Source organism: Epinephelus moara, chromosome 5, assembly GCF_006386435.1.
Source record: "Epinephelus moara isolate mb chromosome 5, YSFRI_EMoa_1.0, whole genome shotgun sequence".
Lineage (NCBI taxonomy): Eukaryota > Metazoa > Chordata > Actinopteri > Perciformes > Serranidae > Epinephelus > Epinephelus moara.
The window spans coordinates 33,428,292-33,454,112 of NC_065510.1; the positions used below are offsets into that span (position 1 = coordinate 33,428,292).

Genomic DNA, 25,821 nt, shown 5'->3' on the forward strand with positions numbered 1-25,821 from the left:
ATTTCCCTCACTGTCTTCCTCAAACTCTGTCCCCGCACTCCGAGTTCCCCCAGGAGCGAGACAGCTGATCTTGCTATGAATCCCCTACACCCCACTTCCACTGGACAAATCCTAGTCTTCCATCCTCGCTGCTCAGCTTCTGCTCCTAAGTCTGCATATCTAAGCTTTTTTCTTTCATAGGCTTCACTTTAAGTTATTTATGTCTTACCTTACCTCACCTACATGTTCTTTTTATAACTGTTTGCCCATGTGCTGTGTTACTTTTGTACAGATTACCTGAAAAATGCAATAAAAACAGTTAAAATATAACAAAGGTATATGAAATGTCATTTCACTGGCATGACGTTTATACTGTACTTCAAAAGACACTGCCACTGGAAAGGTTCTGCAAGCAGAGGACATTTAGAAAAATCTCCTTAGTAATCAGTGTTGGGAATAACGGCGTTATAAATCCCGTTACTGAAAAAATAACGCCGTTACGTAACGGCGTTATTTTTTCAGTAACGGGGTAATCTAACTAATTATTTTTTCCGCCATTACCGTTACTGACAGTCAAATGCGGTGCGTTACTATGAATAAATTGAACGCACCCCCTGGCTAGATGCGATAGAAGTGATTGTGATTGGCTAAGGGGTAGAGTCATGTGTCATGGTAAGCCAATCAGAGCCGGTGTTTTCACACACAAACCGGAACAGCGCGTGAAAACAGAGACGCGACGATATGATGGCAGAGCAATCTGAGGAAAACTTGACTTTTACGAGGTGGAGATACAAGCACTACTTCAAATTTGTCGAAATTAAAGGAAGGAACGTGCATGTTAAGTGTAATTTATGTCCCGGGGCAAAGATTTTGTCGACATCTGTGGTAAGCAATTCAAATCTGCTGAAGCACCTAACAACTGCACACGCTACCACAAAGCTAGTGGCGAAAAATCCCACCACAGAAACTGATGATGAGAGGTCATCCACAGCAAAGATGGACAGGGAGCCACGGCTGCCAAACAGCAAAAGTTGGATTTTTCTGCCCCACCAAAAACTACGACACAGACTGAACTCTACGCTTTGCTAGGCAGGTGCGTGGTTGAGAACATGTTGCCATTGTCAACAGTAGAGTCAGACTCCTTCCGAGCCATCACTGCGAAAATTCCAGTGAAAGCAGGGGTCAGAACGCCATGTCGAAAAACATTTTCCAAATACCTTGATGCAGAGTATACAAAAATGAACACAGAGCTGAAGAAGACCTTTGAAGAGTTGGAGTTTCTTTCTACAACTGCAGACATTTGGACTGCCCACAACAAGGGTTACATAGGCGTGACCGCCCACTGGATAGATCCACAGAGCTCTGAACGGAAGAAAGCAGCCCTGGCCCGGTTCACGGGTCGCCACACGTATGACAGCATTGCTACCGAACTGGAGAATATCCACTCATCCTTCGCCATTTCTCACAAAGTCACTGCTACTGTTACAGACAATGGTTCGAATTTTGTGAAGGCCTTCAAAGTATACCAGCCTGTTCATGATGACGACTCTGAGGAGGAGGATGATGATGATGTGACGTTTGTCGACCTTCATGAGGCCTTACAAAACAGGGATGAGGATGATGTGATTACTTTGCCACCACACCACAGATGTGCATCACACACAGCAAACCTCATTTCATGCTCTGATGTTGACAAGTGGTTACTCTCAAGGCCAGAGGTAAAAGCTGTGTACAGAAGTGCTACCGCAAAATGCACAGCTTTATGGAATAGGGCCAGCCGTTCCACAGTGTCTGCCAAGACCGTGGATGATGTCCTCACGAAGAAGCTCCTTGTCCCGTGCACGACCAGATGGAACTCCTTTCATGATGCCGTGGCCCGAATCTTGCAGTTCCCCCTCACCGAGCTGAACACCATCTCCTACAAGTTCGGTTTGAAGGCCATCACAGAACGGGAGTACCAGTTCCTCAGGGAATACTGCACAGCGATGAAGCCACTGACCGTAGCCCTCGACATTCTTCAGGTAGGCATGTCAACAGTTAATCTTTTAACCAATAATCGACTGTTTCAACATTAACCGAATAATCTTGTCAGTTAAAAAATGTTGTGTGTGCCCTTTAACCTGTGCCAATCATAACATTTTTTTTGTCTGTCAATTAACCGATTAACAACATTTCTCATTTTTGACATCCCTATCTTCAGGGCGAGGACAATTGCTTCTATGGGACACTCCTACCAACACTGGAGATGTTGATGACCAAAACCATGGACACGAAGAGTGGCCTGCAACTCCTTGTTGACCTTCCAGAGGCAGTTGTCAAGGTAAGAGCTATTATCTTTAAATTCATTGAATACATACATCCATACATTATGAAAATAAAGTAGGCTACAATGAAATGTATATCTTTTAGCTCATAATGTGTAATGGTCTGTGTGTGTGTGTGTGTGTGTGTGTGTGTGTGTGTGTGTGTGTCTCTGTGTCTCTGTGTCTCTGTGTCTGTATGTGTCATTTCAGGCAATCAAAACCAGATTTGCAGAGGTGCTGGAAAGCGAAAGTGCCATCTTGGCAGCTGTGACACTGCCAAGGTTCAAACTACGTTGGCTGCGGACACAGGAAAGGAAGGACAACGCCAAGGCAAGTCTGCTGGCAGAGTGCCGGAAAAATGTCCAAGATGAAGACCAGCAACCAGGTACCAACGCACCAACACGCAACCTCAGCACCAACTCCGCCATAGAGGATGTATTTTCCTTTGAGGATGAGGAGGACACCTCTGCTTCTGCTGAAAGCCAAGTCGCTGACTATTTCAAGTCAGCAGCACAAGGGATGGACAGCCTAAAGGGGTTTCCACTGATAAAGCAAGTGTCACTTAAATACAATGCAGCCACTCCATCCAGTGCCCCTGTAGAAAGACTCTTTAGCCTGGGGAAGCTCTTGTTCACTCCAAAGAGGAACAAGCTGTCTGACGCGATGTTTGAGAAGCTTCTGCTCCTCAGATACAATCACTGGTTTAAGAAGGGGTAGGATAGTTAGACTGGTTGGCTGGATACATGACGGAAGAAGTACAGTATGTCTCATTTGTCTCAGGTTGTTAGAGTTACACTGCAGTGTTAAACACACTTTGTTGTGTGTTTTATTGTTGAACTGTTTACTTTTGTTATGAAAAAATACTTGAAGTACAGTAGCATATGTCTACTTGACCAGTTGTCTGACTAGAGATTGTAATTTATGCTACGGAGTGAAACTCACTTTATATTGTTTTACTATTGACTTTTGTTGTGAAGAAAATATTTTAAGTGCAGTTGCCAATGTCTACTTGACCAGTCTCAGGGGGTGGGGGGTGGTTGTCTAGTACAAATCAGCATGTTGTCTCATTTGGGGAAACTAGTGTAGGATTCTTTCTCAGGGGTTCCTGTGTCTTTAAACACTAATTGTTCCAAAACTGCTGCTCTCTCCTCACTGAGAGAAGTCTTGTCAGCTATTATAGACAGAGAGAGAGAGGGATAGAGAGAGGGGGAGGATAGAGACGGAAGGAGTGATGGAGGGAAGGAGAGGGAGAGAGGGGAGGGAGTGAGAGAGGTAGAGAGAGGGATTGGATAGTCACTTTATATTGTTTTACTGTTGACTTTTGTTGTGAACAAAATATTTGAATATTTCTACTTGACCAGTTGTCTCAGGTTGTGAGAGTTTGATTTATTTATTTTACACTGCAGTGTTAAACACACTTTATATTGTTGAACTGTTTACTTTTGTTGTGTGAAGTACAGTACAGTAGCATATGTCTACTTGAGCAGTTGTCTGACTAGAGATTGTAATTTATGCTACAGAGTGAAACTCACTTTGTATTGTTTTACTATTGACTTTTGTTGTGAACAAAATACTTGAAGTACAGTAGCCTATGTCTACTTGACCAGTTAGATTTAATTTACTAGAGTTAAACTCACTTTATATTGTTTACTGTTGATTGTTACTTTATTATATTGTTTACTGTTTACTTTTGTTACAAGTACACTTGAAGTGTAGGATAAATCTGTTGCTGTCTGCTGAGGTGCAATAAATATTCCAAGGTTCTATAATACAAGTACCTGTCTATTCTTCTCTATTCAACTGACTCGAATACTGCTCAGAAAATTTCAAATTCTTTGACATATAACAACTTCTTTTTAAAGTAACGGAAATAGTTACTTTCCCCGGTAACTAGTTACTTTTATTATAGAGTAATTCAGTTACTAACTCAGTTACTTTTTGGAAGAAGTAGTGAGTAACTATAACTAATTACTTTTTTAAAGTAACGTGCCCAACACTGTTAGTAATACAAAATATATATTTGAGGTACTTGTATTTATTCTCAATTATTGACATTTACAAGCATCAGTCAGTGTAATGCTGTCAAGTCAAATTGGCAAAATAATCTAATCGAGAATGGGCTGGTCGGTGTGTGTGATTCACAGGTATTCATAGGTGTTGGACGGTACTTCATGGGTCAGAGCTTCTAGTCATGCAGTGCTGGACCTAGGTCACTGTGCCCTAGGCACCCTTGTTACTGTCTACAGTGGTGGAGCTTCCTATAGGTGACATAGGCAGCCACCTAGGGCCCCACCCAAAGGGGGGAAACAGACTGCACCAAGCTTGTCACAAGAGACAACTCGTGACATCAGAAGCAGCACATTAACCCAGGTAATGATGGAAGCAACAGGCCTTTTTCACAGTAGTTTTCACACTGTTTTGTCTGTGTGCTGGCATGTGCTTGGTCTCCCTCCCTCATTCTCTTGGCTCCCGGCTCTGCTTATCACTCACCTGTCTGCTATCAGCTTATCAGGCACATCTGCCTTTCATCAAAACATCCAAAGCTCTCCAACCACTCTTCGCCAGACTGCTGTTAAACCTTTGTGGTAGCCACGCATCAAGGCTGATTCTGGGTGCGTTCTAAATTGCATAATTTTTCTTTGTACTTCTAGTAGATACTGCAGCTGCCCTTAAAGAGTATGTACTTTTGCATGCAGTATGCACACAATTGCGATATACCACTTACTCATAACATTACGCCCTGAACTTTTAACCTCTTGCTTTTATATCCGTTACCTTAGAGATAAAACAAACATCACTCACAGGTTCACCAGAGACGGACATCAACCCAGAAAGCTCTGCTGTTGTTACTTTGCGATGTCCTTAGTTTAACTTGAAAGTTATAGCTGCACAGATTGTAGATTCTAACTTATTATATTTGCTACATAGAAATTTAATCCACAGTTGTCTGTCATTGTTATCTTTATAGTTATGACCTTTTATTGTTTGTAATATTTATCATTATTTTGCTCAATTAAATAATTAATATTCATATTATTGCTATTTGACTGGTCATTAGTTACTTAAATGCTCTGTCATCTGTCATTGCGACTTCTCACAGCCGTCAAACAGCCGTCAATGAGCGGTCAAGCTGTCATCTGTTTGCAGCTCAGTCAACGTGACGTATCGTCTGCTGCACAGAGGATTGTGGGTCAGAATGGCCAGAAAAGCATTCTGGCTTTCATACTGCAAAATTGGACCGTATGTAGAAGAACATCCTGATATTTTTGACATACTATGTATTGGAACATACTAAGTCTTTTTCTGACATGCTATATAGTATGGTGGTACAGTATGGGTATTGGAACGTACAGTCAGTTTATTCCTAGTGTTTTGCTATCTTGTGTTACTAACCTGTGTTTTCTTGTGCTTCAGGATCACCACCTGTCTGCCAGCTACACATGCTCTCTACGCTTCCACTTCATCACCTCATGCCAGCATCATTTCAGCCATCTCCATTACTTCCCGCGAACCACCGGACTCCCATTCTTCACCATTAGTCACATATCCTCATCTTTTGTGCCGATAAAAGCTCTTGTAACCACTCCACTGGTTACATGTGTGTAAATAGCGACCCCCTCTCCTGCACTCTCCACTGTTTTCTATACACACAGGCACACTCACAAACAGGACAGCACTAACAACCAACAAAGCGAGCCATGGCATTAGGTGAAGCTGTTTATCAAACAGCTCTTAACAGCCACTGCAGTTTAGCCAAAGCCGGTACAATGTAGGTATTGTATCTACAGGGCTACAGAATGGTGTCAGCTGTCAGAGGGCTCAGTAGATTTTTGACAATGTAGGCTGATACCCACAAAACATCATATAACATGGGTTTCCCTGAGAATTCTCCTCCAACTTTTGACATATTTTACTGTGGAATGTAAGTTGACAAGTTAATCTCTGTCCCAATAATGTCACACATTCTTCTTTAATATTTCACAATCACTTGTTGATGTAGCACAGCATGACTCCTTCAAAATGTCAACAAGCTTTTTGAAGGACTGAAGAGGTTAAAGTAATTCAGCTACTTCAGCGCCCCAGCTATGAACAGAGGAACGTTTATCTTCCTGACTATGTTGTTTTAGTTCCTGGACGGTGACTCACACATACTGTACAGTATATATCAAATAAGGGCCAGGCTTAAAATATGCTGTTAGGCAGGATTTTGTAGCACCACTCAGACAAGATTCTTACGGGCTGCTGTGCACGTATGAGATGAACGCAGGACTGGCATTTCAGCCATGAAACAAAATGTTACTGTATGTGACAAAAGTTCATGTTGTCGTGTGCACCACTTTTTACCAGAAAGATTTCATTTCCCTGCACAGGTTGACTACAGAAGAAAATTTCAGCTGCTCCATAACTGGTGTAAAATAAATAAATAAAAAGTGATGAAACAGATTACAGACAGGTTTTGAGATTTGTAGACTGAACTCACTTTCTATGAGTTCTTTCTCTCCGAATCAGTATCAGTTTCTTGCCCAACACTAGATGTGATTATCGTTCAATGAGCTTTTGCCACCGTGAGATGACAACTCCCTGACTAGGCTCTTGCGAAATATTCCATGATGAAGACGGGTCAAATGGACAAATTGACAAATAATCTCATCGTCACAGATGTATCATCAACAAAAAATAGCAGAGATAATGTCAGGCTTGTTTCAGCAATGCATACAGAACCACACAAGCACACAGTATGTGGGTTTTACAGCAAACGAGTTAAGTGCAAGGTCAGCATGGCCACCATTTGTTGTGTAGCAACAATGTAAATAAAAAACAGGAATAGATATGATAGAGATTTCATTTTTTGAAGACCTTGTTCCTCCTTGAATGCAGGACTCTTACATATAAATGTACATCCATTACATATAAACTCTTGCCAAACAATGTCAAGCTCTCTGCAACTCTCAGTATATCACAGTTTCTGTGTCAGATGTCTGTGATGACTTTTCTGTACAGGCACACAACAAAAGGGGGAACAGATTATTTATTTATTTTGTGTTGGATTTCTTCTGGGGGTTTTTTCTGTGTGTTACTGCTTTTGTTTTGTTTTTTTCCTCAATGCTCCATCTTTATGTTCCTGATTCTGATGTTTTCTTCAGATACTATGTATTCTGACATTTTGAAATGAAGATTTTTAAGAAAGGAAGAGGAAAGAGACCATAACAACAGAAGAGCAGCTATGAGTTTTGCAAAAGTTATAGCAGAGAATCCTAAGAAGCGTCCAAAAAAAGTTTCTGGAGTGGATGCCCCTGATAAAAACAAACAAACTTGGCGTTCAGGGGAAGAATTAAAGTAAGAAAAGACTTGAAGAAAGTGCTTCTAGAAACCTGGTCTCACTCCGAAGTCATCGAAATATGACGCTTGGGCAGCAACTTGCAGCATTAGACACTGACGAAAAAAGCCATCCTTTAATGTCAGCATGATACGCTGCCGGTTGCCATTATAGTTTAATGGTGCTCAGTGGCGTCAGGGGGAAACGTGGTGGGACAAGAATGAAAAGTCCTGTGTAGTCAAGTAGTTGGGAAGGGTGGTGGATGGGTCCAACAAACACTGACCTTCATCTGGGAGAGCAGCGCTTGCGTCCCGTAACATTCCAAAGTCAAACCCTGTTCTTTTCTCCTAAACCTAACCACGTGCTTTTGTTGCATAAACCCAACCACGTGTGTTAGATGTTGGAGGAAAAAGACGTCAATTTGCAGTGTAGTGGGTTTATTTTGAGACTGTTGGTAAACAGTAATGTGCGGTGAAAAGTGCATCTTGACAAAAGACAGTGCATGTAAAAGGCATAACTTGACATGGCGTCCCAGAACGTCAACAACCAACGCACCCAGGGTACCTATCACGTCGTATCTGGACATGGAAAGTCCATGACCAAATGTCAATATATGACAAGGTAGGAGTGAGAATCTGTTGCTTCTGGGGGCAGACGAGATGCAGGGGCTCACTTGCAGGCATACATTCTATTTCACACAGGCTCCAGCCCCTGCTGGACTCTATGGATAATACCCCTTCAACCACAAGCAGACATTCACCCACTGAGATTTGCATAAACGTAGCCAGCCAATCAGGATAAGTATACCCGAATATGTGGGTGACCCCACAGTATAAAGTCAGTACACTAAGCTGTCCACCATCCTTTTTCTCATCAGTGACAGCGATTTTCGCCTACTGGGGCCCCATTAATCTCTGCTGCGGTGGCATGGTTATAAAGAAGCAGGTGGGCTATAGCGACTAAACTTTAGCTGGTCAGGATCAGAGTGGCTGGGTCGATGGTATGCTGCAACAAGGTCTTCATTCATCAGGCTCCACCCACTGTAGATAGAATGAAGGCTACTATATTGTAACCCTAGTTCTATTAGCACAGGCAGAGCCAAGGTAGTCTTGCCACCAGACAATCAGAGATCTCCGCCTTCTGATAGTCTGGGGACACTCCTTTCTAAAGTGTGTTTAACACACCGGAGAAAATGGCCGGCAACAAAGCAACGCCTCTTGCATTTTTTAAAAGGACACGCCCTCCCTCCCGGAAATGTGCGCTCCCCTTTTTCTCGTACAAACACACAGAGAGCTTGAAAATGGATGCCGAGAGATTTAACTCTGTTTAATCAAACGTGTGCTCAGTCCACAAGATTGTGGAAATGAAGGACTTACAGCGACTTTGTTTAAAACTTTTAACGCAGTCGGACTATGTTTATGAGCACAAGAGTTCAGCGAGCCACCGAAGGACCGCCCTGCGGATTTACTATTGGTTCTGCAACGTAGGGAGTTTTTTTAAACTCTGAAATTGTATCCGCCCATCTAAACACAAAATCAGGGAGAAAGACATCAGTCTTTAGTTAAGCAAAGCGTCTAAAGACTGACTTGTGAGTCTACTACCAAGGGGCCATGTTGCTCCTGCGCCACTCGCTAAAGAGAGTGTTGGATGGCCCGTCCTGATTGGCTGGCTACATTCATGCAAATCTCAGTGGGTGAATGCATGCACGTGATTGAAGGAGTATTACCAATAGAGTCCAGTAGAGGGCTCCACCTGTGCGAATAGAACTAGGGTTACAATTGTAACTTTCATTATAATCATGCATCACCAGTGTTTATGCAATTACTCTCATTGCCAGAGGGGGGAAATTAAAGTTCTGCACCCCAGCTTTAAGTCCCATTCCTAACACAAATTGGTAACTTTTTCAGTTTCCTTTTGAGTGCAAGTAAACAAAGGAGACACAGCAATTTAATTATAGACTGATAAACTAGCAACCAAGGGTGTGTTCATTTGATGGAAATAGCTGGATGGATGAATGGAAACATGGTAAGCACACTCACACCCATGTTCTCACTCACATGTATGAAGACGTGCAAAAACAGGCAGGGTGTGTGGGAGTTCGTGTGTGGAAATCCATCATCAGCTCAATCACCCAAGACAGACCTAACTATAAGAAGAAACAGTGAGGGCACACTCTCACATTCTCCCTCTCAGCACACACTCGCACACACTCTTAAAGTTTTCTGATAACACAGGAAACACATAGGGTCTACGCACAATATAATCTATGAGAGTGTAAACATGGCATGCTGACATAGAAAGACTGAAGCAACTTCTGAATACGACTGGACTGCAAAAGAGAGAGCTCACAGGTAAGAGTGTGTCAAATTATTTTTTTTGTATATTGTTAACTGTGTGGAGTCAATTCGTATTAATTTTGCACATATTATTTCAGAATTATTATTTCCATAACCATTTAGTAATAATACAAGTTGTGTTTTGAAGATTAGGTTAAATATTAATTCAAAATTATTTACATAGCACCTGAGATACTGTTGATCTTTTCTCCTTAGGGCTTGTGTTGAACATTAGAAGTAGAGATTCTCATATTTGCTAGAACAATATTCACCATGTGTACAGTATGATGAAATTCCACAAGCAAGTTTTCAAGAATTTGAAATCCCTATAATTTAAAACCAGTTTCATTTCCTCCTTCCTGATTGTGCTGATTTTTGTCTCCCTTCTCCCCTCAGGTGTTTTCACTTGCCACTTGAGGTCTCGTTACGCCTGGTTCACTGCCAGTAATCTCTCTGTGCATTGTGTTTCTGTTTGTGGCAACCCGGTGGGGAATTACGGCACACAGTGGGGGATACAGACTACCAAAAATCCCCTTGATTCACCTCAGTTGATTTTTGGTGTAGGCAGTAACAACAGTAACACAAAACGTGACAACTGGTGAGGCAGAGAAAGAGAGGAGTTGAGACAGCTTCAGAGACAGTATCCACCTTCTTCCAGCTACATCGTCGTCCTGCTCGTCCTCCGTCATGACTGCCAGACAGACAGTTGTGTTCATGGTGGTGGTGGTCTTCTACCTGCCAGGTCTCATCCACAGCTTCCAGCCACTCGTCACATTTGATGGGAATTCCACCACTCACCGTGACATCACACAAAGGGCGGTCCTGAGAAAGACAGCTGAGGTCTGCAGAGACATGGCTGCCTCTGAGGGACGGGACTTCAGCCTAACTGTGAGTTGGAGAGCCACACTGAAACAGAGAGACTGCAGATTACCCTATATATGTTCTATGAAATATTGTTTTAATAGAGATTTAAGTCTCTAATATTGATGATCTTAAAACAGTTTAGTCAACCAGTAAATCAGTGTCCAGTGCAAAACTCCACAAGGCAGGAACATAAGAAAACAGTGATCTAAACATAGATTTCCAAAAACAAAGTCATTTCTTTGTCTCCAGATTGACAACAGCGTGTCAGCTGAAAAGGTGCAAAGGGCCTGCTCCTCCACAGGTACCTCCACCTCTGTCCTCTCATCTGTCATGTTCCGAACATCCATTGCAAACATGTACTTCAGCAACGCAAAAGTCGATGTGGTTTTTGCGCTAAGTGAGGAGCACCACTTTGATGATGAGACCTTCCAGGGAGGACGGGATGTCATCACAGCAGGTACACATCAAACACTACTTTCCTACTCAAACACTATTGGACAAACTGTGTATATATATTTTAGAAATGTTGTTTTGTTTTCTGCTGCTGAGGTGTGGCTGCTGTGAAGGCCAGTGTGAAGCTGGAGAACTTCGTTGCAGGGCGGTGGACTCTTGGACGAGTCCTTCACACCCTACAGGTGAGAGTGATGATCACTGTTAGAGGTTGATGGAGGGATGGTGATGTCATTTTGGAGGTGAGAGACCTGATCAAAACAACAAGCAACAGTGGTGTCGTAAATGCTGTTTCATTTTCTGTTAAGGACTTCTACAGCCACAGTAACTGGGTGGAGCTGGGGAACAATGCCCCTTACAGCACTCTGATCAGACCAGACCAACCTCTTGAGAACCTGGCAGGTAGGATACTGCTATCTATGGTAGCCCCGACTCTTGTCCACAAACCTGCTGCTTGGTCACACTGAGTGAGAAATCACACTAGAGACATTATCAGTTAATCTGTCACCAGTCAGTTAATGAATACCCACCCTGCTGTGGCTTGCACTCACACAAACGCACATATGGATATGGGAACACTGTTCAATATTTCACTCAACACACAAGCCCTCAGCTCACTAACCAAACAGTATATATTTGATTTTAAAAAAAAAAACTAGACAGCATCAAAGTGTTCTTTAAAGGTGCAGTTTGAAGGATTTAGTGGCATCTAGTGATGAGGACAGCATGTTACAACCAGCTGAAACTTCTCCAGTGGGCCCTGCATGAACTCGTGATTAGGATTCCTTCTGTATTCATTGTTCAGACAGTTTTTACAGAGAGCCAAATTATCCACAGAGGTCTTTTCCTCTCCAAAACAATGGGACCAGGTGATTAAAACCAGTACAATCACTATTAAAGCAGTTCAATTGCAAACTGGTGTTTCTCTTACACTGCTTGCTCAGTACCTGCTAATGTGTGCTCACCTATTTTTTGTCTGATAACTTACGATCCAGACATTCAGGAGGTTTTTATCTGGAGCCGAATTATCCAAGAGGTCTCCTCCTCCCGAAAACAATCAAAACCAGGGATTTAAACAGGTTAAAGTGCTGAATAAAGCAGCTTCCCTTTAAAAATCAGGTTTTTTTCAATGCGTTTTGCCCAGTCACAGAAGGGATTTGCTAACTACGGTGACCGATGCAAAAATGCGAATGGACCTTTCCAGAGCTATAGTTTGGTTTGTCTGTTTTGGGCTACTGTAGAAACATGACAATGCAACATGATGGACTCAGGTGACTATACACTAAAAAAAATTATATTTATAATATTCAATTTCTGCTAGTGGATCCATCTAAATCCTGCATACTGGACCTTTAAAATTCATAAAATTCCAAGGAATTTCTACATTTTCAACATAATCTGTCTCTTAGCTATTAAAATCAGTGATGATCACAGTTTACTCAGTAATAGTGATAATCATTCATACCAGTTTACAGACTCCAGTTTGAGACTCGGTCGCTTATCAACATATGTAAATATATTTCTCTCTGGTCTGAAGTAGCGCAATGTGTAAATTGTGTGTAAAACTGATTTATTTTAATATGTTAGTCCATGTTTTTAGATAAATTAACCACGCCTGGTTTGATTTTCCTATTGTTGAATTTGCTGCAGACCTAAGTACTCCAACCTGTAGAAACTGTACAGGAGGGAACTGTGAGAACAACCTTCTGCCTGACCTGCTGCAGCAGGGGCTTCTCACTTCAGGCTACTTCAACGTCTTCTCCTCAGCAAAACCTGCAGGTGACTTTGAAGAATCATGTACATTGGTATTTTGTTCCACTATTAGTAGGCCTAATTTGTGAACAGATGTAAATAAAATGACAAACCTATTCTGTCTGCTTCAAGGTAAATGCAGCCACGGTGGATCATTTGACCGGACAAGCAGACAGGACCCAGTGGGGGGCATCAGTAAGGACGACGTTGGGTCCAGTCATGGCTCACTTCACCACAAAGCAGCTGATTTGGCTGTGAATGCCACTATGGAGCTACTGGAGGACATCAGAGTAGCTGTCGGAGACAAGAACTTCCTGCGGTATGGGTCACCTTCACCTGAGCCATTTTGTAGGATGAATGTAGGGCAGACGGAGCTGTAACACCACATGAAAGCAAAGATGCTACACATTAAAACGAAGTCACTGATACAGTATGATATGTATTCTAAAGGTCTAAAAATAATAATAAAAAAGCATGCTGACTGGACAGCTTCTTTAGACTTGGTTTCTGTGCACAAGGTCAAATGGTAATCATTGATCACTGTCATCCATAATCAGCTGTATAAGGTAATTATAATTTTTGCCTATCTTGTGTTTCCACAGATTGATGGGCCTCTCCCAGTCCTCTGTGCTGTGTTTTGTCATTGACACCACAGGCAGTATGAGCGATGACATCGCAGAGGCTAAGAGAGTTTCCTTTGAAATTATAGACAGTAAGAGGGGAACCCAGCAGGAGCCCTCCGCCTACATACTGGTACCTTTCAATGACCCAGGTACAGATGTAATTTAGGAATAAAACTTGTTACTGTTTGAGTGGTAGCTGCCTCTGACAGCTTCCAAATAAAGCAGGCATAGTTCTTAAGTGAATATTAAGAAAAAGTACGGTAGAACTGCAAGTGTGTCCTCTATTGTAAACTTTGTGTGTGTACTTTAGCCCCAGCAGTCAAAGGCAAATGGTAACGCTTATCTATTTCTGTATCAAGGTTTTGGTCCTCTGATAATGACAACCAATGCAGACATCTTCAAAGATAGAATCAACAAGCTGTCTGCAAGTGGAGGAGGAGACATCCCCGAGCTGTGCTTGTCTGGACTGCAGGTGTTGACACGTTTCCTACTTTTCTGCACTTACTCCACTTTTCCACTCAAAGTTATGGAACACTAAATAAATGGATGCAAAATTAAATTTGAAATGTAAATAAAACAATGTTCAAAATCAGTTTTTTTATTCTTAACACTTTGTAATAAATATTTTTTTCCTGCCCTGTGTACAACTGGCAGCTTGCCCTGACGGCTGCTCCACCCTCGTCTGAGATCTTTGTCTTCACTGATGCTCCAGCTAAAGATGCTGATCTGAAAGGCACCATCACTGCCCTTATAGAGAGCACCAAGTCTGTGGTAAGAGAAGACTTTTCATCATCCTTTCACTTTGAATGTCATTACATTACATACAGAAACGATTAAATGATATGTAAACAACTGTGGACTTATGTATAATGTTTCCAGATCTGAACTTTTGATTTATTTACATATTTATCTGTTTTTCTGTCCTTATACTTTAGGTAACTTTCATGTTGACAGATGTCCTGGCCAGTCGGCGGCGCCGCAGAAACCCTCAGGGCAAGTCAAGTCCACGCTCAATGAGCCAGTTAGATGCCCAGCTGTACCGTGACTTAGCCCGTGCCTCTGGAGGTCAGGCCATCGAGGTCACCAAGTCAGACCTCTCTCTGGCTACAAGTGTAATAGAGGATTCATCAGCCAGTGCTGTGGTGAGACGCCAAACAAGATAATCATAGCTGACTAAAGATGGTACCGTTCAATATGTGTATAAGAGTGCAGTTTCTGTTCCATCTTCTCTCAGGTGACAGTTTTTCAGGTGGTGAGGAATCCCGGACAGCCTGGTAACTTTACGTTTACTGTTGATGGATCACTCAGAAACATGACTGCCTACATCACAGGAGCCTCATCCCTCACCTACGATCTCACCAGCTCCACAGGTGTTGCTATTGCTAATGTCCTTTAAATTAAGTCTAGTTTTGGTTGTTTGATGCCTTTTACTTCCTCCATCTGCTGCCATCAGAAAAATCTTAAGTGTTGTTTCAGCATGTGTGTCTCTCCTCCAGGAGTCTCTCAGAGTTCCAGTGAGTCCAGTGGTCCTCTGGCATCCGTCACCACAGCAGGAAACTTGCGGCGTTTAAGCCTCAACACTGACAATCAAACGGGATCATGGGAAATCAGGGTTAACTCTAACAGCCCCTACTCAGTTAAGGTCACGGGTCAGTAGAATGATAGAGATCACCTATAGCATGTGAGAGTTAAATGAGAGCATTTTATTAAGCAGGTCTTTGTTTACAGTTGTGTTTGTAAATAGTTGCCCTGCTGATCTGTTTCGTGTGTTTGTGTGTGTGTGTGTGTACATAAGGTCAAAGTTCAGTGAACTTCATTTTTAACCTTGTGGAGGCTCATGAGGGAGCCCATGGGGACTTCAGTCTAAAGGAGGGACGCCCACTCTCAGGTCAGACCACTTTATAATTATTGTCATCTTGATTTTTACAGTTTGTAAAACTCTCTTGTGGTACACATACAATATTCTGTATTTTTGTGTTCATTGTCCTCAACAACATCTTTTAAAGAATCATTTCCCATTCCCCAAAAAATGTTAAAAGTCCAACCCATCAACCCTAAAATATTTTGTCTCTGAGAGTCTTTGTGTTTTCAGTTATGTACATACTGTTCATGTCTCAGGAGCTGTCATACTTACCCTCATCTACTGTCTCTTTCTCTCTTGTCTTGACTTTCAGGTGGTAATGCCAGCCTCATGGTCACTGTAACAGGAAGTGACACAGTAAAGGTCACAGAGGTCACTCTGTTTGACAGCTCAGGGCCAACAGAGGTCAACGGATCACTGCAGGCATGTCACATGTTACACTTGATGGATTTAAAAGGGCCACACCCAGTAGCTAAAGTGTATACTTTCCTTTTCTGCTTTCCATTTTCCATTTAGAACATGACAAAAGATTCAATATTTTCTACTTGGAAGGAAACCATCGATGGTAGTTGATGCCATGCTCTCTGGCAGCTGAACCCTCACAACTTGAATACTAGAATGTCCTTGAAAGCTCAATGTAGAGTCTAATAATAGTCCTAGGAGAGACACATTTGTTGATCTAAATCATGAGGCAAAGCTGCAACATAGAAACGCTCCTCTAGTTGACATGGTGTAGACAATATTGTCTGCACAGCAATGGGATTAAGTACTACAAAAAGTACTGAAAATTGCAGTAGTAGTCAACAGATTTCAAACTCTTGTCATTCTGACCATCTCATACTCTTACCTTCTCTTTCTGTCCTCCGCAGGCGGTGGGAGATGGTAACTTCCTGGTGACGTTCAGTGGAGTCCCAGCAGGTGACTTTGTGGTTCGCCTGAAAGGAGAGGACAGCAGCTCCACCTCTAGGTCAACGCCAAGCAGCTTCCAGAGGCAGGCCTCCACTCAGATCAAGACCTCCAGCATCTCTGTTACTGTGAGCTTACATTCAATTGTCTGTCTCAGTAAAGCAGTTATTTTACTTCAGCATTTATAACGGAAATAATCTTGACAAGTCTTCATGACTGCTGGCCTTGCTTTTGGTCATTCTCAAACAACAAAATGACCACCTGTATCTTTCTGTAGTCAAATGGATGGTACCAATATCATAAGCAAGACTAAGAGTCGTGTTAGGCTGTGTACAGTGGTGTTTTGAGCTAACTGCTAAAGTCAGCATGCTAACATCCTTGCAATAATGATGTTAGCATGCTGATGTCTATCATTTATAATGTTTACTATGTTTTCTATCATAGTTTAGCATGTTAGCATGCTGACATTAGCTAATAAGCACTAAACTAATGCCAAAGCCATTATATTGGGCATTCTGACCATGTTGAAAATGCCATCATCTGAGCATGTCAGGGGATCGTCAAAGGTATTTAGTCCTCCTGAGGGTGACGTTAGCATTAGCAAGTGTCATGACAGTTCATCTGATGGTTGTCAACATGTGACACTCAAAACCGCAAATGTCAACCTCATGGTGGTGCTAGAGGGAAAAGTCTGGCTCAACAGTCGTTCTCAGCCTTATTCATTTCAAGGACCCCTAAACTGATCCACATTAGGCCACGGACCACCAAGATTTTGCCTCAGGGACCTCCATCTAAAAAGACTTAGGTTGTTTGACATGATCAGGAACAGAATTCTATAGTAAGAGATAACTGTGAAGGGAGTAAAACCTACAATCAGAAGTCACTCTCAAGGATCTTACTCACACTGGGCTCCCTTCCATGGTTAATTAAATAGTGAAAATAAACTATTCCTTATATTTCTGGGCCCCCCCGTAACTCCCTCAAGGACCCCTGGGCCCCCCCTCCACACCAATGATTGAGAACCACTGCCCTAGGGAACCGTGGATGTGTTCACAAAATGTATTTGTGATAGTGTCTGAACATTTCAGTTTGGACCAAAGTGATAGATCGACTCATCGACAAAACCATCCCTGAAGGTGCTAGTGTGGCTAAAAATGGAATCCCTGTTGCCTCACTAATGTCGTATATGAAATATAAAAAAAGCAAGTCCTTTTTATCTTCTCCTTCTTCTCACTTCTTCCTGCATACTCAGCCGCTGGCAAGTGCATCTTATAATGGGGTATTTTTAGATTATCGTTGGTTTATTGGAACTATAAAGACAAACTTTACTGAACACAGGGTTGCATTAGCCCGAAGACTCAAACTTTTTTTGGTCTGCCATTGTTTCTCTATCCTCGCTATACCGCAGCCCAACAGATAGGTTGGTAATCCTTCTCATCATGATACTTCTAATCCTAAAATCTCATCTTTCCACTTAAGGCTACTATGATACAAATGACCACCCATCAAAATATAACTTCTCTTTTCTTTCCCCTCACTTTTTCAGGCCCAGGTCAACAACACCAACATAGAACCAGGCTCCACCATCTCCATCCCTTTCACAGTTGCCACAACCACCAACGGAGTTGTTAACGACTCTGCAACCGGGACGTTCACAGTGCGAGCCAACAATGACCGCAGCTATGATTTGACTTCACCCAGCACCGTCACCATATCGGCGGGCAGCGGAGGGAAAGCCAACGGCACTGTGACCTTGACAGCACCGGCCAGCGCTGCATCAGGAACAGACGTGACCCTTACCATCGAGGCAGAAGATGCAGCTGCCACCGACATCAACTACGCTGTCCTCAGGTTGTCTGTGGCTGCCAAGGTGAGAGAAAAATTCATGTACTGCAGGATGAGGAGGTGGTTTGGTGAAAATTGAGAGCCAGAGAAGAGTTTGGTGGCAGTGTTGCATACGCAACATTTTCCACCATAAGTATATCAGTATTAAATCACTAATAACAGATGAATAGAAATGTCTGGAAGCATTTTGCAATGTGTTTAAATCTGGCATAACAACTCTCCTTCTTTGGCGATTTATTTTCTTTGATTTAATGATGTTAGTGGTCCTTTTTGGTTGTAATAGTAAAATATACTAACATGTCAAATAATAAAATTACTGATGTTAAAACGATGGTTTGTATGATGCCTCATTCCTGTCCTTTGTCCTCATCTCGCCCACTTCCTGTTTCTGCATCTCTAGGTGAAAGATATTACGCGCCCAGTGTGCCAGGTTGTCAGTTTGGCAGCCAGCTGTCCATCCTCTTCATCACTCTGTGCTTCATCCCAGTGGGAATTCATTGCCAATCTCACTGATGGCATCAATGGAACTGGCATTGACAGCGTCACCGTCCGCCAAGGGAACGGTACCCTCAACACCAGCACAGTGGCTGGAGCAGGGGGTGAAAACATCACAGTGGCTACCTACAGCGCCTCCTGCTGCTCACAGAGTGTAGAGCTGGCCGTTGTGGACGGAGTGGGAAATGTGGGGACATGTGTGGGACAAGTTCGAGCGGTTACCACGGCCGCCCCTGCTGTGACTACAGCTGCAGTTAACACAACATCCACTGGAGGGCACACTTTGAGCATGTCACACTGTCTCTGGATCAGTGTTGCAGTTTCTCTCCTCTGGAAATAAAGTAAAATCATTCTGTCGAGGTGAAAGTGTAGCACATGAACAAGTGTCTCCTCAGAAAGTCTTTTATAGCTTTGATTTTTTTTTAAATCAGAATTTAATTACCACTGCTTGAAGAAACATTTTTTCTTTACTTTGAATCTCTTTAATTAATTAATATTAATTTCTTTATGTGTAAATACTACATTTTTTATTTTTATTTTATAATTTTATTTTGGTGTTTTGTATTTTGGATGTATATATAAAACTAAGGAGTTACTTTGAATGATTTATTCATATTCCTGGTGGTGTATGGATTTGCTGCAGCCATCATAGATGAGTGGTGATGCTAATGTAGAAGTGCAACTGCTGACTGAACTCAATGGATCCTCTAACCTCTTTCTTACAAATAATAATTCATATTTTTCCACATATCTAGAGTTTCAATGGATAGTTACATTTATTCTAATGTGTATCATGGTGGCAAAGTTGAGAAACATTGTTGTATTAAGGAGTTTTTCAGTGTGAAGAGAAGTATGTTTTTGATGGTGGTGAGCAATAAACTGAATTCATGACAACTCTCCTACAGAACCCCAAGCCTGACATCCTACATGTATTATTAATAGAACATAACTGTTTATGCTGAGATTCCTTAAGTCTGTTCTATAACACTGATCTCTAAATTTCACACTACTGAAGAAAAAAATTGTGATGAAGAGTTTTGTGATCAAGAATTTCCTTATTCTGTCATACCTACATAAGTTTCTCTGCCTTGTCAGTTAAAGGCCCTGAAAAATGTTTTCTTCATTTTAAATTTAAGAGATCAGGTACAGGAGAGCTCTGCGGATAATTTGGCTCATGGTTAAATCTCTTGAATGTCTGGACCACCAAAAAGGTTAGCAAATATTATGTTATCAGGAAAATAGGTGAGCAAGTGGGCCGTCTCCAACATGCCAAACAGGGTAGGAGAAACATGAATTTGTGATATGAAACTGCTTTATTCAGTGTTTTTGCCAGTTTTAATCACCTGGGGCCGTATTCACTAACATTCTGAGGACACTCTCAAAGAGCTCCTAACTTACCTTAAAAAAGAATTGTAAGGAGTCCTAGCCTAGGGGTGATTTAGCAAAGTTCTCAGAGCAACTCTGAGCGAGGAAAATGACTCCGAACTTTTACTTTAGTGAAGAGGTGAGGTTGACCCCGTTGCTAGGTATGATGCATTCTTTTAACAGATGTGATTGGTTGTCACAGACATGTCCTTTAGTGAGCCTGCAAGGTGAGGACACCCAGTGGAAACTAAAAGAACTGCTGACTGGGAAAGGTGTTCTCATTGTTAGTGTGATGACTCTGCTGATGGAAGGTTGAGACAGACTCAAGTCATCACCACTGCACTCTTGCGTTTTTTATGCAGTCTGTTTTTTTCCAGTTTTTCAAATATCTTACTACTGTGATCATTTTATTTCTGGCGTTAAAGCGTTATTGCATTGGGTGGGAAATGTATGCGTATCCCCAATGAGATCAACCAAAAATATCTGTGCACCATCTAATGTGTAGTATTTACTCACTGTCATCCAGAGTTAAGAGAATATTTCTCCGACCTCTTTGTGTTTCCACCATTTTCTCCTCCTCTTAAAGTCCTCCTCTCTACTCTCTAGTAACAGTTTTTCACCTTAGGAGCTCTTTTAAGGTCTGAGATGCTCTGTGAATAACTATTATCTTTACAAGGACCTTGTCTTAACTAAGTTAAGAATTTCTAGGAAAACGTCACAATTCTAAGAATTTTCTTAGAATTTTGTCACTAGGAGCAACTCTTTGTTCCAGGAAGCCTTGTGAATACGGCCCTTTATTGCTTTGTTTTGGAGAGGAACAGACCTCTGAGGATAATTCGGCTTTGGGTAAAAACCTCCTGAACAATGAACACTTAATGAATTCTAACCAAGAGAAGTTTTAGCCGGTTGCAATGTGTAATCCTCATAGCTGGATGCCACTAAATCCCCCTGTCACTTGGTATTTTTAATAAGAAAAACTACTTTTACTTAAATAAAAGTTCCATCATTGTCTCTTTGTAAGACTTTACACTTCAGTTTAGCTATTTAAATGCACAGAATTAAGACAAATACACCTGCAAGCAAAAATGGGTCCAGAAAGGCATCACCAGAGGCTGTGATTTTTAAATAGTGTTAGTGTTAGGGTTTTTCCTTTAACTGGTTGGATCGGGTGCATGTTGAGTAAAGATCACCATCAGCTGATGGTAAAGAAGGCCAAAATAAGGTGCCTAGAAAGAACGTTTTTCATGGACAAAGCATATATAAGGGGTTATATAATAAGGGGTTATATAAACTATGCATGGTGAACAGAAAGAATAATACCACAGTTGCAATAGCTAGTAAAGTTTATTTGTCTATTTCAGAAAAAGTAAAACAATAATTACAACAAAGAACCAAATGAACCTCAAAGGGAAGTAAAAATATAACAAATACAATAATAGTTAAAGTGGAAGAACTAAGAGCGACTTCCAGCAGCCGAACACGAATGGCACTTCTGGGGCCTGTTTCACAAAGCAGGAATAATGTAGAAAGCTGGATAAGCCAGAACCACACCTGTGAAGTACACCGAGCTGTCTCTGGTGCAGTTCAGTACAGCTAACTTAGTGATCCTGGTTGGTGAGCCAGGTCCCAGTTATCAGGAGACAGCACAACAGCCTGGCCGAATGCAAAACTGCATTAGGGTGTGGGGAGGAGGAGTGAAAAGCTTGGTCCTTTTATCTAAAGAAATAATGACAAACTGATTTAGATTCTTCCTTCAAACGATACAGCAACCACAAATTCAAAGTACAGCAGGTTTACTACCAAAAATTAAAAAAAAAAAAGAAACAACAGAAACGCCAATCACCTCTCAATTACCATGGCAATTAAACGTCTAAGCAGCCACCCCACTAAAAAGAAAAGCTTCATTTTGTTTTACAACTCATACAAATAATTTTTGCCCTGCGGAGTCACCAAAAGCAACTGGAGAGTCAAAAGTGCACCACTACAATGAGGAATCTTGATACTCGATTGAGAAGAGTAAACTTAACGGAATTCAGCATCCTTAATAGATGACAATGACTTCATAGATAAAGACACATATTACTCCTAGATTAAAGCAAACTTTGAACTCATGTCTGTGCAGACGTCATCCTTATCGCACAAACACTAAAGAATATCCTTCTCTGGCTATTTGAAATCTTTGAGCACATTCATGTCACATCAGTAATGCAACTTGGAACATATTCAATGTAAGAAACCTACTATATCAGTCAATAACAACAGTATTTACAATACCTACTATGTTACTCTTTTAAACAGAGCAGAGCTTAATGTTACACAACTGGATATTATTTTGCATTATTTTTAATAGCCCATGGTAAATCAGACATATCCCTGGATCTCTGTGTTCCTGACAAGAGAGATGGTCAATACCAGAGTTGTAAGTATGTATAATCTATACATAATAGATCAATACAGTGGGCCGATAACTGGTATATAACATTTTTTTATCCTCAAAAGGCAAAGACAAAAGCTACCGTTACAGATAAATAGCTACAGTTGTTTTGTTTTTTTAACAAAAGCAAGTGAGAAACTGTACATAATATTAACAATATTTTATGGCAAGACCACAGAGGACTCTCTCCTTGAAACTGCTCACTTCGAAGTCCCTACACTGTATTATAGGACTTTGGTCCAACAAACCCAACAAGACTGTTATGTAACACATTTCTTCATTGTCAAATAAGGTGTCAAAGACCGGAAAGTGCAAAATGCATTTGCGCTGTAAAGTTAGAAGTAATTGGTATGAGTAGGGGAACAAAAAACGACTAATTTCCTAAAATATAATAACAAGTTAGCCCTGATACTTAAGAGTCTGATGATGCAGTTGGATATGATTGATTTGATCTGATTATCTTGTAGTTCAGCTACTGTACTGTGGGGCTGTAGCCCATTCTTTTTCATCCTTGGTTATATGCAACATTTGAGATAGAAAACAGGCAAATAAATGCAATGACGTTTTGTGTTTCTAGAAGATGAAATATAAGAGATTTTGGTTTGCTCACATGTAGGTAATGATACAATAGTTGCATGCAGAGGCACTGAGTTGAAAGAGTGTTTAGGCCTATATTCTCTGGACATGCTTCACTCAACATCTGCTTGTTCTATTATACAAAATTAGTACAGAGCTTCCAAAGTTGGCATTCACTTTTTTCCCCCCCATACAGTTGCATTACCAAATATACTGTACCAATCCATTCATTTACAGCATATACCATATATACTTCACATAATATGTATATATGTTATGCACATTCCATGCAGCATATAAAAAACCCTTTCTTTGAGTAATATCATTGTGTGGGAAAAGAGGGTTCAAAGAATAACTTGCTGTCCTCATGTGTTTGTTTCTCCTTCAAGGTTTTAGATGGTAACTTGCAGTACAAGCCCAGCACAGGTAAAGGGGCACTGCAAAGGATGTTCCCATTTTGAAAATCATTTTCCGTGCCCACTAAAGCACTAGCTCAAAATAACCAGCCAGGACTGGCAAAAAAGAAGTCAGCACTTCTCAGGCGTTACGCAGCTAATGAAGCACATACTCAAGTCAGCTTGATGCATGTGCCTTTCTCCTCAAATCAAGCTTTGAGTTGTCACTACCTCCACTATGCACTAAGATCAATGCTTAAAAACTCCCCAAAATGGCCTTGTTCCTACATATGACAATAAAGTGATTTGCTGATTTGACAAAATTGGATCACGTTAATGTCACATGAGATGTCCAGCATTAGTTTCAGGCAACATTTTGCTTAAGTTTTTTTTTTGTTGTTGTTTTGTTGGTGTTGTACTGACCTCTCTGTCAACTCGAGTAAGATATACGCAGTAATAAACTTCAACAAATTCAATTTTAGAATCAACTGTCATGCTAAAACCGCAAGTGCAGATACAACAACAGCTTAAGGTACAACGTTACTGCTAATACGCAAATGCTCCAAGGTTTCTGATGTGTAAACATTCCAAGGGTTAAGTAGACGGGTATAGTACATACAATAGTTGCTGTATTGTAATATCAGTGGAGGTATAAAATGTGGCTGTTTGGCAATAAGCAGGGAGAGAAAGGTACAGTAATATCCCTGCTTTTGGAGTGTGAGCCAGGTAGAGTTGGGGAGACCTGAGGTGTAAACTCTATGATTGTACTGATCTTGCATCTGTTGTATAACTGGAGTCTGGGATGGAAAGGATGGGTGCAATCTGATCCGTGAAGCTCTGGAAAGCAGTTGCTAAATGGTTCTGTAATGAGGGTGCTTTGCTGTATTTCTGGCGTGTGTTATTCTAACATATTAAGTCTACTGTGCTACTCTAGTTTGTGTCATTGATTTAATTTGTAATTTATTACATACCGCCATTTCACGGACTGAAAAAGGACAATAAATATCAGGCATTTGCACATCGTTGGCGCATATTGTCAAAACTAACAAACACCACTGGCTCTGCGGTGCTAAGGCAACTACTTCATATTTCAACAGCTTGAAAGCAATCAGCTCGTCTGATTGAAGAAAACAACTAAGGAAACACTAAGATTAATTTATTCATATAACATAAGGAACTGCTGCTCAAGAAAAATAATAAGGGTTGCACTTTGTTTTGATTAGACATCACATGTGGTTATTATAATAGATGAGACGTGTGGCTGGCTAGACTCACAGGAAGAGAAAGTCAGCCAGGGTGACTAGGCCTACAGCTGCCTGGATGGTATCAGTAACACTGATGTAGACTTCTATTGTGATTGTGACTGTCATGTGTCCAGGATTATGGCAAATCATTGAATATGGCTAGAGAACGTCTGGCCACTGGTGTTTGGAGGTTAGGCTAGTCCCGTTGGGCTACTAAGACAATGGGGTTGGGGCAATAAGTAAAGCACAGGGTGGGGGAAGACATCCCAAGGTCCCTTTACTGCTCGTCCGTCTCAGCAAGATCAGAGTTGGAGGAGGGTGGTGTGGATGATTGGAGGTGGTTTGAAACGGGTTGTGGGCTCGGGGTAGAGCCCTGGGGGACACCACTTGGGGCAGGGTCGAGAAGGGTTAGGGTTTCTGGAGCAGACTTTTTGCGGGGTCGGTCCTTGGGGACAGAGAGGGACTCAGGAGCATCAGTGCACATGGGAGTGGAGGGGGCGCTGGCAGGGCCGGTGAGGGAACAAGAGGACAGGGGCGTCTCGCTGATGGAGATTGATGGCGGGAACATCCCGATCTTCTGGTTGGTGGCCTCCTGGATGGCGCGCTCAAACTCTCTCACCTCATCCATTGTCATGTCTGGATTGGAAAAAAGATGAATTGATACCAGTGTGAGGAAGCAATGGGAGTTGTTTTACTCTTTGTAGACAATGTCAGTACAACACTGAAAAAAAAAAAAGAGATTCAAAAACCAAGCACAAGGCGTACTTTCTGTCAGCTCACATTGTGTTATTTTAATTACCGGTATGTTTCTAGAGTTCATTTTTGTTGCTGACATCATATTCTTTACATATTCAACAGTTCCTGTATGCATCACTTGACTCAATGTAGGACAGAATGTGTGTGGACAGTTAAATGCAACTGTGACAACTTCATTCACAGTCTTCAGGTGTGAGACAGAGCTGGGGGAATGGAGAAAAGAGACAATGAAAAGGACACATACGCTTGCTTTGTCATGGATCTCTATGTCATCCAGTGAAGATGGGTTTGTTGTGGAATGCTCTTGCTGCTCATGGCAA

The 25,821-nt window shown here is 41.6% G+C and overlaps 3 protein-coding genes across 3 annotated transcripts in view; 2 read left to right on the top strand and 1 right to left on the bottom strand.

Annotated features, from left to right (window-relative positions):
- The first annotated feature begins 705 nt into the window (after nucleotides 1–705).
- LOC126390431 (uncharacterized) lies at nucleotides 706–4,033 on the top strand. The gene is made up of 3 exons (XM_050044737.1): nucleotides 706–2,000; nucleotides 2,180–2,299; nucleotides 2,493–4,033. The coding sequence occupies exons 1-3, from the start codon at nucleotides 1,089–1,091 to the stop codon at nucleotides 2,997–2,999; spliced, it is 1,539 nt and encodes a 512-aa protein (XP_049900694.1). The 5' UTR covers nucleotides 706–1,088; the 3' UTR covers nucleotides 3,000–4,033.
- A 5,807-nt stretch (nucleotides 4,034–9,840) lies between these two features.
- On the top strand, nucleotides 9,841–19,610 carry vwa10.2 (von Willebrand factor A domain containing 10, tandem duplicate 2). The gene is made up of 18 exons (XM_050044774.1): nucleotides 9,841–9,950; nucleotides 10,332–10,823; nucleotides 11,049–11,256; nucleotides 11,349–11,434; nucleotides 11,558–11,651; nucleotides 12,900–13,028; nucleotides 13,134–13,320; nucleotides 13,604–13,773; nucleotides 13,984–14,096; nucleotides 14,279–14,395; nucleotides 14,560–14,766; nucleotides 14,859–14,994; nucleotides 15,121–15,273; nucleotides 15,420–15,512; nucleotides 15,799–15,908; nucleotides 16,355–16,519; nucleotides 17,938–18,261; nucleotides 18,637–19,610. The coding sequence occupies exons 2-18, from the start codon at nucleotides 10,623–10,625 to the stop codon at nucleotides 19,069–19,071; spliced, it is 2,928 nt and encodes a 975-aa protein (XP_049900731.1). The 5' UTR covers nucleotides 9,841–9,950; nucleotides 10,332–10,622; the 3' UTR covers nucleotides 19,072–19,610.
- A 1,811-nt stretch (nucleotides 19,611–21,421) lies between these two features.
- The window catches only part of LOC126390321 (cytoplasmic phosphatidylinositol transfer protein 1-like), a 107,791-nt gene continuing 103,391 nt past the window's right edge, over nucleotides 21,422–25,821 (bottom strand). The window contains exon 9 of the mRNA XM_050044573.1: nucleotides 21,422–25,381. Within this exon, the coding sequence (XP_049900530.1) occupies nucleotides 25,023–25,381 (359 nt within the window). The 3' untranslated portion in view covers nucleotides 21,422–25,022. The remainder of the gene's footprint in view (nucleotides 25,382–25,821) is intronic.

Bases quoted from the DNA above. Each gene is read 5' to 3' on its own strand.
- LOC126390431 (XM_050044737.1), top strand. From the start codon at position 1,089: ATGTTGCCATTGTCAACAGTAGAGTCAGACTCCTTCCGAGCCATCACT. The intron at 2,001-2,179 runs GTAGGCATGTCA...CCCTATCTTCAG, and splicing joins TAGCCCTCGACATTCTTCAG to GGCGAGGACAATTGCTTCTA. The intron at 2,300-2,492 runs GTAAGAGCTATT...GTGTCATTTCAG, and splicing joins TTCCAGAGGCAGTTGTCAAG to GCAATCAAAACCAGATTTGC.
- vwa10.2 (XM_050044774.1), top strand. From the start codon at position 10,623: ATGACTGCCAGACAGACAGTTGTGTTCATGGTGGTGGTGGTCTTCTAC. The intron at 13,029-13,133 runs GTGACTTTGAAG...GTCTGCTTCAAG, and splicing joins CTCCTCAGCAAAACCTGCAG to GTAAATGCAGCCACGGTGGA. The intron at 15,909-16,354 runs GCATGTCACATG...TGTCCTCCGCAG, and splicing joins AGGTCAACGGATCACTGCAG to GCGGTGGGAGATGGTAACTT.